This window comes from Haliaeetus leucocephalus, unplaced genomic scaffold (genome assembly GCF_000737465.1).
Source record: "Haliaeetus leucocephalus isolate CR32 unplaced genomic scaffold, Haliaeetus_leucocephalus-4.0 Scaffold228, whole genome shotgun sequence".
NCBI lineage: Eukaryota > Metazoa > Chordata > Aves > Accipitriformes > Accipitridae > Haliaeetus > Haliaeetus leucocephalus.
In genome coordinates, this window is record NW_010972664.1 from 14,307,123 (window position 1) to 14,323,583 (window position 16,461).

Below are 16,461 nucleotides of genomic sequence, written 5' to 3' on the forward strand. Positions count from 1 at the left end.
CTTTACCTGTTTAGAGTCACGCCCACTGTGGGTTTCTTTTTTTTTTTAAAAATGTGTATCACTTGGCAGTGTTCTCGCACCAAAAGAAAAAGATATATTTGTATATAAAGTAACTTTTTTGTGTGTTCACGTTTTATTTTGGAAAAACAGGTGTTTAAAAATTTTAGAATTTTTTTAACAAAATTCTAAAAAGAAAAAAATCACAATATTTACAGAGATAACAGAATGGCTTAGCCATGCAAAACAAATTACTTTGGTTTTTCCCCCATTTTACTTTGGTTTCAATATTGACCAAGATTATTATTATTTTTTTTCTTTTTGCCAAATAAAACAGTAACAAATCAAAGTTTAGAGGCATATAACAGGATTTCCCTCTAATATTTTATACAGCATAGAGTTTATAGGACATCTTATGTATTTAATCCATGCCAATGCACTACAGGAAGCTTTTATTAAGACATCAGTCACTACTGCCCAGACATTTAACATTTTACAAATTTACAAGTAACAGTGTTTTCTTCCCCCTAAATAATGCAAAAGTGGCAAAATACATTTCCTAACGTCCATCTTATTCTTTTATTTATTTATTTATTTATTTTTGCCTACCAGTCTATAAAAACTTACTTTTTCCCTGGATATTTGTAAATGGAAACCTGATGTTCTGCTTACTCTACTGTTCCTCTCCATCAAAGCTGCCTGTTACTTTCTTCCAGAAACTAACCAACCTGCATAAGTTGAAACTTCTCTCCCTTAAGTACAACTTTCTATTGGCCATTCACCCTAAAACATTTTCTTATCAGTACCATTCTAAAAATTCCCTCAAGCATTAAAACATGTTTATAAAGTTACAAACTTGAATGTAACTAAAGATACATAGACATTTCATTGTTACAATTATATGTACTGTTTGATAAATTAGGTACCAGTTAAAAACACTAAAATTATCTCAAGGTGCATTCAATATCTGTAGCATAGTTAACAAAAACACACAAAAAATATATATATTCTATTTTTGTGGAAAAAAAAATGCAGCTTTGATATGACCACTTTTTAAAAAAGTTTCCAATTCTGACTGGTATCTTTTTGAAATGAAGAAAAGGTACAGTACTTTAAGGCAGCGGATAACATAAAGGAATTAAAATTAATCCAGAATTCCAGTTCCTTATCCTAATTCTAACATGAAAGACGACTGATAATATATCAATAAAATGTGTGTCTTGCTCTAGAAGAAGATGATTATTAGCCACAGTCTACATAGGCTAGGAAATTTTCATTGTGTTCCTTGCTCAATACCCAGCTTCTCCGTGGAAACTCTTTATTCCCTTTCTGGCTGCTTAGCTTTGCATGGTTTTTTAAATGTTCACTTCTATTAACAATTTAGTTTATTCTTGTCACAGCTGTCACCCTTCCTCTTTAGTGTGATTTCAAAGAACGAGAAAGGAGTTTGACATTTTCCTTTAAGACAATCTTACACTCTAGGTACTTGCTACAAAGCAGAGGCTTCACTGATAACAATCAGAATTAGACATGTACCTGCTCAAAGGGTGTCATAAAAACAACTGAAATAAAACCATTACACTATACATCAGATTAACAGCAACTCCCAGAACAAAGCCTTACAGTGTATAAAAATAGCTACGTAAAAAATTTACATAAAGGCAAACAAAAAGAAATCTTCAGTGCAGACATTTACAAAAAAATATTTCAAACAGAACACAACATGGTGACCTATTATCATGGCTGTTGCCAAAATTAGTTTGTGGGTTTTTTTTAGCTTGAGATAATTGTGTCTAAAATCCTTTGAAAACTTGGTAGTATGATCTGTTTAATACTTGAACCATGAATAGCTGTCACTTCTTTGTATATGTTTAAATACAATCCACGTTCATGCTTCAATTCTATATGTATTCTCTGAAAGTATGAAAGACAAAGCCAGTTAAACATTTTAAAATATGTTAACCAACATAACTACTCAGTATCTAACCTTCAAATAAACAGCTACATGAATGGTACTTTCTTTCACGATAAGAATAGCTGCTGCAATATTGTTCTCAGTAAATCCAGTAAGTTTATCTGGTAAGTAATGGATTTATGTCCATTTCATTTATGTAGATCTACTGATCTGAAGAAATAAAAATAATGAGTAAAAGATTGCCCTGAAGGCACAGGATGTTATTGAACTCCTATGTTCAATAAAAACCCCCAGCTAACTTCAGCTCCATCTAACCACCTCAATATTGCAGAAGGTACCAGGTCCGGAAAAAAAATACAAAACAAGCCCTAACCAAAAAGATTAGAGAATATTCCCATAGAATTGCAGTAGAAATGCTGGCTATTTACACTGCAACTTTTTCAAAATCCAAATTTACTTATTTTCCACTTTTAAATAATGCATAGGGCATAATTCTTGGTATTCCCAATTCCCTTTTCCAAACTAGTAAAACAGTGATATTGCTAGCAAAGTGCATACAGCAATGCTACATCTCTTTATATACTATATAATCACTCTCTATAATTCAGTGAATGCTGAAAATTTAGTGCAAAAATAGTGCCTTGTACTTTAAAATTTCAGACAATACTAACATATTGAAATTATTAAGGAGAGCTGTCTTTATTTAAATAAGAAACATTTTATCTAAATGTGAAATGTCATAATTCCACTATAGGCTTTACAACCCTGCTGCCTCAAGTAGGTATCCAATGCTATTTACTTAAGACCACTGAAAATGAGGGCCGTCTACAGCTTTCCTGTTGAGGAACTCGCGACGCAGCGCCACTGAACACGTACTACTCTCATTTTTAAGAACAGCTGATGACTAACTTGGGAAACCTCTATATGGTTAGCTGGTTTCCACACTCTTGTGCTACCGCAGTGTTAATTTAAAATGGCCTTAGTTGGCCAGAAAAATGGTCTAAACCCCTACTTTGGGTACTAAGAGGAGAGATGCAGCAGTGGTGTATATACATGTGAACAGCGGGTGGTGCTGTTGGTGTTTTGTAGTGCTCCGGTAATTCCTAACAGAACTTCCGCATCTACCTAATGATTTGTATACAGTTTATTTTATACAGAGCCCAGCTGGGGAAACTTTCATACCTGTTACTAACTTAATATACAGTGTCTCTTTCCAGGATAAAATCGATAGTAGTATAAGTATGTGAAGACTTGAGTAAAAGAATGATTTTGTTCTAAGGAAAGTTTCATGCCTTTTGTGGTGATGACGAATAAAGCAAGCTGACCAAGGACTTAGAAACTATTGCTTTCAGTAAGGGAAGAAGGATCCTGTGAACATTTCAAGTCATAACTCAAAACATTCTAAACTATACCTAAACATACTCTTCATATACATACACATACACACACATGCGTATACCACAGCAATACATTATACTAATTTGTGTTTTCATTTCCCCACATATGTGGATTAAAATAAAGCCAAGTGCTAAGTTATGTCTAAATGTCAGGCTTTTTTAATATGTGCGTATGCAGGTATGAATTCTCCACTGGCTAGGGGCTTGAGTCTGTCTGTCCTAATACTACACCACTCGAAATCACTCCAGTGCCTAACCTCCGAAAGGTGAGCAACAGACTCCAAGCTACCACTGTGATCACTAGAGAGAAATGGTGGACAAAGAGGTGTTAAATGCTGCAATACGAAATGCTTACCTGGAATGATGACTGACACATTTTCTCTTAAGTTTCAGATTTGTGATTGTTTTCTTCTAGTTTTTTGTTTTCTTCTATATTTCCAAGATCTTTGTCTACGTGTTTTGATGCTGTCCTATAATGCAAAAATAAGGTCATTTTTACACGTCTACAGCATTTTCTTCCATCCTCAGATTAACACCACTGTCTCCTCCCCTCTCAGTGAAACAGAAAACTCTTACAGTTCTGTTCTGAGCAGAGCAATAGGCTTGCATATGTCTGTAAATAGGCCAATAGCACCAGTTCCCCCGCTGGTGTTAGTACCACAGGAAGTATTGCAGTAGGGCTGTGGATGTTTGATTTACTTCTTGAGGAAATCAGAATTATTCTGAGCTAGCAGATCCTTAGTAAGGTTGAACCAGTTGTGCAGATCCATGTTTCTTGACAAATTGTGTAGCTTGTTTCAATAAACAAGAGTTTGCTTTAAGGCGTACTAAAACGTTACAAGTGTGGCTAAGATATCTTGATCAACATAGCAATCTTTTGTGTACTTGTAGTAATTGACTTTCAGAGCCCGTGCCAAACGGAAGCTCTTCAAATGTGAAGAAATTAATGAAAATTCTGGCAACACCCAAAAAACCCCACTTGGGCTTCTAGATCTGTGCTAGCTATGACTGACAAGCTTCGGGTAAAGAAGAGATTGTGTAAATGTTTGAGGGGGGAAAAAAAGAGGTATGCCGCATTTAAAATAGCAGGTCTTCCTTAATGCAAGTAGTGGAGATGAATTAATGAGTTAAGTGCTTAGCTTAGCTTAGCACAATAAAACCACTACGCCATTCATTTAACGTGTGAGAAGCCTCGCGCTGTCTGCCAAGGTGAAAGATTCCTGCAGTGCTGCGATAACATTTTGAAGGCCGCAATTTTTAAAATGTAAATGGGCAAATGTATTTGAGTGGGACAAAGTAAATCCCTTGTGTCAAAGCAGATTATCGTATAGGCATTTTCTCTCCGGATAATTTGTTTTCCCTACAGAAGAGTAACGTCTGTTGTGACAGATTCATGCATATGCTCACCCTTGCTTCAGGGTAAAGACCCGTAGTGACACGGACTTGCAAAATACAATGAAGACACAGGTTAGCAAGATAGTGTGACATGTCACGCTGACACCATGCAGGTATGTACCTCCCAAGACCGCTGATCTGAATTTTTTGCTAGCGGAGTGTTTCTGCGCACATCCTCCATCTGAGCAAAGGCCGCTAGCAGTGGCTAAGCACTACGTGTGCCCTGAGTGGAAGTAGCCTTGAACAGTACTGTTAAGAGAGTACAGTTTAGTTCTTGTCCCAGAAGAGCTTCTGGTGGGATGCACACGCGCCCAACCCTCAGCACCTGTACAGGGGAGCGCTGCCGAAATGCTGCTCTCTGGGCTGGGGAGCCGCGTTGGAGATGGAGTGCCGGGGGGCACGGGCTTCTGGGCCCCAAATCCCACAGGTTACACTGAATGGGACCGTTCTAAAATCTTTTGGGGTTTAGAGTAGGTTATTTCCTGCGTGGCTCTAAGTTTTAATGCTTCAAAGCTGCATTTACCTTTTACTATTGGTTTTAGAGTGCCTCTGTTACGTTTGTGTGGCTGACAGGAAGGTGTCTGTGCTGAAAACCTACTTACTGCCAAGAGCTGAACTCCTGCTTATCGCAGGCAAATGTGATTTTTAAAATGCTGAGATTGTATCGCAAAAGTAACTTGTTCTACAGTGGTAAATTTCTATTGTGCAGTAACTTGCTACTTTTTTCTGGTATTCAAAACCTGAAACACATGATGTGCACAGGAGAAAAGGATGTGAGATGCAATGAAGAAGAAAATTCAGTGCTTTGGTAGAGATTGACCTTTTGCAATCTTAAGAACCTTTCACAAATATCTTTAATACTAGTAAAAAAGAAACAACCGCCCAAACAAATAAATCCTGTAAAAATTAAAAAACTTTTTTTTTTAAATTAAAAAAAAAATGTTTGGTTTAGGTAGAGCACAGGATTTGGCTTGTCACATGGCTATAATGACTCTTTTCCATGAATGTCTTACAAAATTGGAGACAGTAAGGAAAGAGATGAAAAGCTGAAAGAATCTGGACTTGAGCAAAATTACCTGAGCTGAAATGAGTTGGAGGCAAGAAAGCAGTATCATGCACATCTGCCCTCATGTAACCACTGACATCTGCTCTTGGAGACAAGAGAGTGGACTGGATAGACTATTGGCATGGCTCAGTGTGATCCTTTTTTTGGGCCTCTTATCAAGAGTTTTACAGTCGCCAAAGCAGATTGAATCTTACATGACCTGACACTTAACAGCAGAGGGAACTGTAACTAGCAGTACTGGTCTTTGATTAGGTTAAAATTATTCCATGACTAAACCTGGGAAATTCTGCGATGTGATCAGGTTTTGATTTTTAAAGTGTTCTATTTTAGTTCTGCATTCAGTGAAATTGTTTCCCTCACTAAATGTCACCTCTATTTTCCTAAAGCCAAAATGCGTGAAAATGGGAGATTTAAAAGGCAGCACTCTGACTTTGAAAGAGGCAGGTGATCCAGAACTCTTTTGGAGGATGGTATATACCGCTTGCTTGAAATGAGAGCAGCAGCAGTTTTTCACGTCTGACAATCAGACGGATTTAGATTCTCAGTGCCTGAGACTGAAATACAGCAGTTTAATTCTGGTGGTTCGGTGATCGTGCTGACTTTTTTTTGTTGTTGTTGTTCCCCAAATCCTGATCTCCAGGCAGATTCACCACCTCAGCACAAGCAATACTGCTGCCCTTTTTAGTGCTATCTAAATAGTGTTATCAAGAGACAGAAGAGTAATTTTGCACTGAGTTGCAGCAGTGTGATCCATTGGCAGTGCTCTGCCAACAGCAGAGGAACAGGCGACCCTGGCATGGCACCAATCCTCAGGGCTCGACAGACGTGGCCTGGGTTTGTAACAGAGAAATGGCTCAAAACGTGGTTTCCATCGCTTCCTGAGGTGACTTGAGGCACAGGACAAATGGTCCTTTGCCAGCTTAACATTCAACAACAGTTGTTCCTTACTTTGTTGTGCATTAACTCCTGTCAGCTTGCTCTATTTGGAACTCAAGAGCGACTTCCTGATGATATCTGAGCAGCTGGGCAACATGGTCCGAACGGACAGAAATATTCCTGACGATTTGCCAAGAAGGGCAAGACAGCCCACTTTGCCCTGGCCATCTCACACACTTCAACATTATCTACAGCTCCACAAACAATGCCCACACCTTAGCATGCTCTGGTCATGTTGTTCTGAAGAGTGAGAAGTTGGTTGTATGAATATGAGTTTACTTATGTCTCTCAACTGTTTTTTTTTTTAAATTCATTTGTAAAACATGGCTCATTCTGAGCTCTTGCTACAATTACGACTCGTATTTTACATTTATCTATGCTTGCTCTTCAGGAAAATAATTATCCTCAGGGAATCCTAATCAAAATCTCTCTGTAAGTAGTACCAAAGTGAGATTTTTAGTTTTCTTTGGAGTGTGCTTGTGTGCTGAGGGGCTGTTGTTTTCATGGATTTTGTTTAGATACTGCTCATAGCATTGTTTTTAATATAAAGACCATTTTCCACCTCGATTGTTTTGCCTGCTGTAGTGTAAACACAGACTGCATATCGATGACCCAGAAATTGTGGTTGGGTTTTAATTCCTGATTTCTTTTAATCTCACAAGTCTAGGCCTTACCCTCAACGCTATTTAAGGAAGGAAAGCCGCCGTGCTCTTTGTCCTTGTTACCCGGGCTTGCGATAGTGATTGACAGGTAAGAGAAAACACATTGGTGTAGTTCTGGGTGCGGAGGCAAGAGCCACGAATTTCACTGAAGCTTCCATTACTTTTGAAAGGCATGTTAGACACTAAACTGCACTGTTGCAAAAGATTTTCTAGGAGCTAACAGTCTTATACATCCAAATCTGGATTATCTGCAACCTCTTTCTATTTACCCCAATGTTGCATTCCACTTCCTCCAATTATTTTCAAATGTCCATCAGTAGGAAAAAAGGCAGAGATACCAGAAAAATATTCCAGTCATCAAGAAATGAGTGACTATTTTTAAATTTGTGCCGCTTTTATAGAAGATTTGTGAGATGAACTGACACTTTCAGAGATACTTGAAACTTTGTCTTCTCTCTGGAAGGGAGTTGCATGAAAAACAATACAAATGCTGAGTCTTGTTCAAAACATACAGCAAGTGTCCTACATACTTGTCCTGCCACATTTGGATTCATATGCTTATTTCTCATAAAGTATCAGAAAAGCAGAATTGTTATGCTTCAAGTGTTCAGTTTCAGAGATACTAGTAACATTCTTGATTACTGTGACCTAAGAAGAATTTCAAGAGTTTGGTGTGCTCTGAGTATGAACAATCTTAAGACTGCTGCTGTGCTTCAATTTGCCCAGCTGAGTTTTCGTTCACTGCATTTTAAACCACTTTAACCTTGATCTAGCCTCATGTGACTTGAGATTTGTGCACCTCCAAACCCAAGAAGCAAAAATGGGACAAAACTTCCATCCCTAGAGAACAGGGACACAGGGTGCTGGGTGCATTATTTTCTTTCTAAACCTTTAATTTCTGCTGTACTCTCAGCTGTTTCTGGCAAGGGGAAAATTTCATCTATGAAGGATTTACTGAGGATGGGTGTCCTAGAATCACTCAACTGAGGTCTGACAGAAAAATTTTAGAAATATTCTGATGTGCTAAGTTATATTCTGTTTGGTGCAAATTAGTTTAAAAATATCCTTTTTGGAAAAAGGAGAAAGCGGTAGAAAACAAGTCTTTGGCCTTCTGCTCAGATGAAGGAGAAACATGGCATGCTGGGGTAGGTAGCCTCAACTCTTTATTCAAGAGGGGCTTGTTGCGGGATGTGGAATACAGATGAGTCCCTGATTTATGGGCTAATATTCATAGTGAAAAGAATATGTGGCAGTAATCAGCTTTTGCATCAAGTGGAGCTGAGGCAGTGAATAACTATGTAAGTGACTTATTGTGAATATATTCCAAGGCTACAAATATAATTCCTACTTAGTGTGGATGACAAGACAATAGAAGATTATACAAACCACAACACCAATAATGAAAAAAAGTAATGTTTTTCTTGCCTCGGCAGACTTGGAAAGTTCTGTGCTGCTGCCTTCTCAGACTTTCCTTTGGCGTCACTTTGGGGATAGAGATTAGGTGAGTTACTGTTCAAGGGTGGGTTCAAAAAATAACTACTAACTGTTGGCCTGTATGGAGATGGAGGGGTTGTGATTAGACACAGGTTGTGTCTCAAGGTGTAAGGTGCTTTTTGCGAGGTTTACTTTGATTTCTAGGCTATAATTCGTAATGAAAACTTTGTCAGAATGAGTACTGACACTCTGCTTGCTCTTGCAACTATGGCATGCAGAAAGCAGGGAGGATAACAACAGATCAACTTAAATATATGCTGAGAACAGAAGAGTGTCAGTGATGATGCATCAGTTAAGGGTTTCAGAGGCCAGCAACCATGTATCAAATATGGAGACTATTATTTAACTATAAAGGGATTTTTATTTTGTTCCCAGTGAACCTGTCTAATCAATTCTAGCTCTAATTTTTACTCTAAGCTTGTAGAAGAGAAGTTGAGCATAAGGAAAAGAAGTGCTGTCCATTTAGAATATGCTGTATCCTATCTTTGAAGCTGAAAAAGTTATCTTAAGTAAGCAAAGGACATGCTATATATTCTATGATTCTTCTTAGCTCCCCCCATGCTACATAATGGTACAAAAAAAGATACTTTACCTTCTCTGCCCTCCTTATACCCAAACCACCTCTTCCAAAAAAACTCAAACCAGTGAACCACATTTTCATGATTCCACATTCTCATATTCAAAAAGGAGAGACAAAAGAAAATTATTCTAGACATTATTATACTAGTAGCAAAGTGTGGGAAGAAGAGCTCAACTTTATTATGACTTTTTAATTTCTACCAGAAAAAGCATAAGCTTTGCAAAAAATATTTTTTTTTTCCCTGTTTAATATTTGAATGTGGTTCTGTGCTTGGGTAATTTATAGCAATTCTTTATTTGAAAAACTTCCAAAACCTACTCAGTTATGGCTGTAGTAAAATCCTTATGTATTATCCAAAAAAGAGTATTTTCAAGCAGATGGAGAATTCCTTGTTGTACTTTCACATCAGTGAAAACACATTTGTTCATAGTAAAAGCCCACTGGTATATTTTAGATCTCATTTGATCTAATTTTAATGAAAGGTCACAGAAAGAACAACTGAACTTTAAGATTGCTTCTATAGCTGTACCGATTTGTGCATGTTATGCACCTTAATCTTCCCTGTTAAGAAGCAGCGTAAGGAACCCTTCAGAGAGCAAGCCTGCCCTCAGGTCTCCCTGGAGGCAAATGTGTAAGGCCAAATGACATACATTCGTGGCCATCTTTAAAAGAATGGAGAAACATGGTTACTTTTTGAGATCCTGTTTATTTTCTAAAAGTGAGCCTGTGTGATAGTGAAGAAACTTGAAAGCAAGCAGGCCTCACTGGTAAATCCTGTTCTATGCCTTGGATGGCTAAAACATATTAACTTGGATGATAGCTTCTAGATTTTTAGCAACACAAGGTCTATCTTTACCGACTTTTTCAGAGATCTCAGAGTACATATGAACAAATGAATTAAGGATCTCTCTTCTCCCTGAGATGGTTTAGACTTATTCTGTAATTTATTCCTTTTTTAAAGCAAACGAGCTACCCAACTTCTAAATGAAGACAGTTTCTAGTACCAGTAAAGCCACACAGAGGTAACATCCCACCATTAAGTAGCAGGTACTATATTTAAATGCAAGAATCGGCACAGACTTGGCTGTCAGGACAGAGAACCTCATTACAAGTGATGATCTATGAAAAGTCTTGGAACACCACCTCCAGGAGATGAGTCCTGTTAAGCATTAGGACAAGCTGATCAGAAGTACCAAGTTTCCTTTCTCTGTTAAATGCACATACTGTAACAACTTTTCCCTACTCAGGCTACTGGAATGCTGCAGGAAGGAAAACAGGTAAACATACATTTCTGCTTATCATTATTCTTTTTTCTATTTAGTATCAAGTTTTCCATAAATTCTTACTTTGATTTCTTCACATAGAGCCAGTAGACAACACCTGCAACCAGAGCAGCCAGCAGAAGACCGACTACAATCCCCACTATTAGCTTTGCCTGGTCATTAACCTTTTCGCTATTGTCATCTGAAGCAAAGAAGAAAAGTTAATGAGGTGACCTATGATAAAGAATTTCCGTCAGAAACAAGAAAAGGGGTCAGAAAGTCAAAATTTAAAAAAAGTAGGCGTTGTTCTTAAAAACACATTTAAAGCTTCAAGAAAGTCACATTCTTAGTCAATCACGGCACCAGCTATTTCAAATCAAGTCCAAATTTGACGGACTGTGGAAATTGTTCAGTGACACAAAATAGGTCTTGAACTGTGACAATCAACAGAGAGTTATGGAGATAGAAAACCATACATACCATTTCTATCCTCTGGCTCATCGTATTCTGGAATACTTACTGAAACAAATAATGTTAAAATTAAATTAAAATGTGTTACACCTGAATATCACCTTTAACTGCCTGTTTACGGCAATGACAGAAACACTGAAACTTAATGCAGTGTTTGCCAAACAACAAGGCAACTAATCTTATCTTTAAGCAGAAGTATTTCCTTTGTAACTATAATATATCAAATTGAAGAATCTTATTCAAAACCTGTAATATTAATCTCAGAAATATTTCTGACTCAGTATTTCTGTGCTTCTCTTCCACAAACTGTAGCTCCTCACCACCTTTTGTCACTGAAAAGTGATGTTTGATTAAAGCCCAGTATGGCTGATTTCTGCTCTGAGTCAAGTCATACCAGTAATAATAAACTGGAATTTGGGGGACTAAAAGATGATGTTAATTTAGTAATAAATTCTTTTGTCTCATAACTAATGTATTATTTTGCAATATTTTTGTACTATCATGTTGTAATGTTATTTTGTAATATTATTTACTTTTGTAAATAACATATTGCATACATGAGATAACTAGCCTAGAGAGTCATGAAGACTAAGTGACTTTATCCAGAAAGCCATCAATGTACTACTGATCCAGAGTGGATTTACAATTGCTTGACTTAAGACAAAAAGGTTAAATATCTTAGTATCAACGTTACTGTGCAGACCTACTCTTCATATGAATGTGAAGCATGGGTACTTTATATGACACTATAAGGAAATGGTCTTCAGAAGACACTCACTAGCAGAGACGTTCAGGGAGGTCACAGTCCTTTCTAGCTGATTTTCTGCAATGCAAGTTAAAGTCACATTTTCCTCAGGAGCAATTACAATTTTACTGGAAAATTTTCCATTAACATATTTGGTCTCCTCTGTCTGAAAAGGTAAAAAAATGAAGATTAGTATCCTTGAAAAATACAAAGAACAATACATGCATTACCTGTATTACACATTGAAAATGTTCAGAGGGAAATAACTTTCAACTAATATTTCAATTTTAGCAACAGAAATAATGGATTATTTTATTAAATGGTAATGTGAATATTTGCAAAAACCCACTTTGGCCAAGATATCCAGTTATAGCTACATTTAGTGTGCACTGTAAGCTCACTGATAAAGAGGCATTTTTGAGACAGTTAACCACATTCTGTATTTGCTTTTGTTTCTTCTGACTATTTAAAAAATATTCCCAGTGACAAAATTCTTAAAGAAAAACCCAAAACCAAACTCCTAAGGTCTCATTTTTTTCCATCTCGCTGTTTTTCATTTATGTCTTTATAATGAAAATAATCACTGTAAGTTTCCCACTTTCTAGCTTTCCAAGTTGTTTCTACACTAAGCATTATTTTGCCAAGCTACATGTATTTACTAATACCTGCAGTATCTGTAATAAGTGACGTGAAGTTGTTCCTTAAATTTGCTGTACATCATTCTTAGATTAATACAATGTCCAGAGAAAATTATTTTCAATCATTTGTATGGCTTCAAGACAATTCCTGCCCTGTAGCTTCAAGTAAATGGACAAATTTTGACAGCTATACATCATTTCTGTAGGATTGAAGCAAAACCTAATGGAGTAATGAAATCTACAGGAGCACTGTGCACTGTACTTCCAGGCTCTGACTGCTTGTGTAGATGTCTCATTTATTTTTCCTGCCAAGGCAAAATGTGGCAATGCTTTGCATGTGATTTGGTAACCAATATGAAAATACTTCAGTTTGCTTATTTTCCAGGTATTTTTCCTGCTGCATATCGGTACTCTATATTTCTCCCCAAGGATGATTGCATTATGGTTCTGTTTCCAGTGAGAAACAACAGGTATAACCATACAAAAACAACTATAAAAATCAGGATAAAACCTGCAAAGCCCATAAGGAACTATATTGACTGGATTTTCTGACTTGTACTTGCCACATTTCATTACATTTCACCCAGTTAATGCCTATATTGAGTACTCATTTGCTTTCTAATGTAAGTTCTATAGTTCCATCATTATTTATAAATTCTTTATGCAATGGCAAAATCACCACATTATCCAGATAAAACAACTAAGTACTTTCACTTAAAAATGCATATTTCATTTGTAACCTTTTCTTTTTCTTTCCAGCTTCGTCTTGTAGCCAGCAGATCTTCCCTGCTATCGCCTGCTCTACTCAAAAGACCTTTATCATCAGAAATCATCCATGAAAGTACCACGTAGCTACAGCTACCACTTAACCTTCTCTTCGATAAACGAAATACACTTAGTTTCTTCAATCTCAGTACCTGGAAAATGTTCCTTGATTTTAAATTGTACCTCCTATGTACTATCTGTTAGTGAATAAAGTAATAAGAAATATACTTGCCTTATTTATGATGCTTCCACTACCAGTAACTGTCCATTGCACTGCTGGTTTGGGGAAACCTTCCACATGGCAGACAATGGTTTTAGACATTTTGTTTGTGTTGGTTTTCTTTGTCATTTTGATTTGAGGTTTTCCTACAAGAACAATATTACAGTAAACCATTTTGTTTGAAAAGGACAATTAATAATCATAGCTACCTGCTCCCTTACCTTCCACAATAAGTTTAAGCGTCTTTCTTTTCTTTAACCCTTCAACCTCCTGTAGAGTAGTTTCGCAGATGTAGTTTCCAGCATCTTGATACTGAAGACTTGAAAATGATGGACTTGTTTGCATTCGGGTATTGTCCTGATAAAGTAAGGAGTTAATCTCTGTGAATTCTAACTCAGAATACATTAACCTCTAAGTTACAAATGTGACTACTATCAATAGAATTTTTCTCATGCTTTGGTAGATTAGAGCCTTACTCTTAAAGTGTTCCCCCATTAATAAATAACTACATTTGAGTAGCTGACAGCAACATAAGAGCATGAAAAGTGGAAACTACTGGGGATTTATAAAAGCCACCTCCCTTCTTGAACAACTTTGCTTTCAAATCAAGGGCATAGATGGGATCAATTACTAGTTCTGAGCTTTTCTAGTAGGCTGGCCAAAACCAATAGTGGTACAAACCGTTTGAGACACAGACAACTCTTCTCTAGGCCAGGCTTATGAAATCAACATATGCTACTAAACAACCATCAGGTAATGATTATTTTTAGTTTCCAGCAGTATGGGTTTAATTTAAACCCACCATCTATGATAGCTCCCTTTTTCACCAGCCACTGACCATCAGTTGCTATAACATCTAATCTCTCAACCTGCTTTGCCCTTTTATTACATTTATTGGAACCAGGACCAAGCTTGCCCCTGAGAAAACAATTATTAATGAATCCAAATTCCTCCAAATGAGCTTTCCTTCTTAGAGGGACCTGATTCTCAAAGGGCCTTGTATAGACCATTTCAAAAAAGTCGTATTTGTGTTACAGTAGACATTACTGCTCTCCATTTGAAAACTGAGCCAATAATTACAGTAACTGATTTTCAGTCATCAGCTTGAGTCAGTAGCTCTCATTTTAGCCATATGTGTAAGACCCATTTTAACAATATTCTTTAAAAAGCCCAATGAATGGCTTCCTTCCAAAACTCTGAAGTAGCAGCAGTGATATGAAGAGGTGAACACTCAGATGAAGTGTGAAGTAGATGCATTACTGACCTTTATCCAAAACACAGTTGCATTTCTACTAGACGAAATCGTGCACGACACAGGCAGGGCCTCTCCAATCTGTTTTGTGACTTCTCCGCTAGGAGTAAGCTGCAAATCCAAATCTGGGATAGAAAGAACATTTGTCAGAAGCTAATCTCAAAAAGCCTGGCCTATTTCAAAGGCTTACCAAGGAAAGAAAATGTGACTAATTGCACTCATTAAATTCAAGATTTCATTTCTTCAATAAAATCTAAGTCAATTTTACAAGTGAGGGAGAAGAGAGAATTATTCTAAAATAGGCATTGCAGAACATTCACGTTTTTGCTGTAATTATAGGCTAAAAGGAAAAGCAAAAACTCACTAAACACTAGACAAATAGATACATTTTTTTCACCTTGTACTGCTGAAGGAATGACAGAGGAGGTACAAGAAGCTGAAGGAGTACTTCACATAGCGGTATGTGCCTCTTGAAAGGGGAAGCACAGACTGCTGTGAGGGTAGCTTGCTACGGCCCAGGCAGAAATGTTATCTTCAGGGGAGGACTCATGCAGGTGAGGACAGATCAACCTAAATAGTAAGTTAAGTGTGGAGAAGAGGATTGGAGGACAAGGGGTAACTTTCTCAAATCTGGTAAAATAAGTTGATTTTTATCCTCAGCATCTGGAGAGGATGAGGATGGTAAATACAGGGTGCAAGAGACATGATACAGACTGAAGGGGTGAGGAGTCTGAATTACAGGGGTGGGGGGGGGCCGCACATGAGGCCCTTTGATTTATTTGTTTTCATTTGTAACTTAAAAAGCCTTTTTTGTGTAACTCTGAGTCCAAGCTTTGCCTGACTTGTTTCAGCTCTGGGGAAACTGCAGTCAGTGATAGCTGTGTTCGACGCAAGGCAAGGTGAGAGCCAGTAAAAGAAAGATCAGGAAACACTGCTCTAGATTTTTCTTAGTATATGGATTTGGCAGGCTAGTGATTTCTTTTTCAAAAAAAAAAAAAAAATCCTACACTGGAAAAAAAGCAGTTTGCCAAGCTAAACCTCTATGTTGCTTCCCCTCTCAGTGCCTTGCTTGTAAGCCAAGTTGTCTGGTCAAATGACTTATCACAGATGTGTGCGCACGCACACTCTCTCAAATGGCAAGCACACATGATTTCATCATGAATATAGTACTTGCTGGAAGACGACTGCAAAACATCCTTTTGGCTTTTAAGCAGAGTTTAAAAAAAAAGCTGGAGGCAAAATCACAGTTGGTAGAGGAAAGGGAAAACAGTGAATTTAGCTACTGGCTTCATTCAGTGGTTGCCCTGGGAACACCACTGCAATTAAAGGCCAAACTTCAGGGTCCATTCTGTACTATTAGGCTCTGTTATGAATCTAATGCCTAGTCCGAGAGGTCACAAGAACTGTACTTTCATCTGTGCATGAGTAAAGCAAAGATCTTACTGAAGAGATAAAATGGCATTGTGTTTCTGTATTCCTATGGGGATTTCTCCCCCTGCCTCCCCAAACTAGTAAGTGCAGCCAAACTAACAAGATTCTCCAGATCTTACCATTGCTTCCACAAGAAAAAAAAAAAAGAAATAATAAAAAGGACAAGTTTCAGCCAGTGAGCATTTATATAGAGATTTGGATGTTGTACGGGATGTGTTTCTTCTTGCTCTGTTAC

The 16,461-nt window shown here is 37.4% G+C and overlaps 1 protein-coding gene across 1 annotated transcript in view; it reads right to left on the bottom strand.

Moving 5' to 3' along the window:
- Positions 1-315: 315 nt before the first annotated feature.
- The window catches only part of ALCAM (activated leukocyte cell adhesion molecule), a 35,652-nt gene continuing 19,506 nt past the window's right edge, over positions 316-16,461 (bottom strand). The window contains exons 8-15 of the mRNA XM_010567324.1: positions 14,808-14,920; positions 13,765-13,900; positions 13,556-13,689; positions 11,954-12,086; positions 11,185-11,223; positions 10,789-10,906; positions 3,665-3,779; positions 316-1,911 (exon numbers count right to left, since the gene is read on the bottom strand). Of these exons, the coding sequence (XP_010565626.1) occupies positions 3,692-3,779; positions 10,789-10,906; positions 11,185-11,223; positions 11,954-12,086; positions 13,556-13,689; positions 13,765-13,900; positions 14,808-14,920 (761 nt within the window). The 3' untranslated portion in view covers positions 316-1,911; positions 3,665-3,691. The remainder of the gene's footprint in view (positions 1,912-3,664; positions 3,780-10,788; positions 10,907-11,184; positions 11,224-11,953; positions 12,087-13,555; positions 13,690-13,764; positions 13,901-14,807; positions 14,921-16,461) is intronic.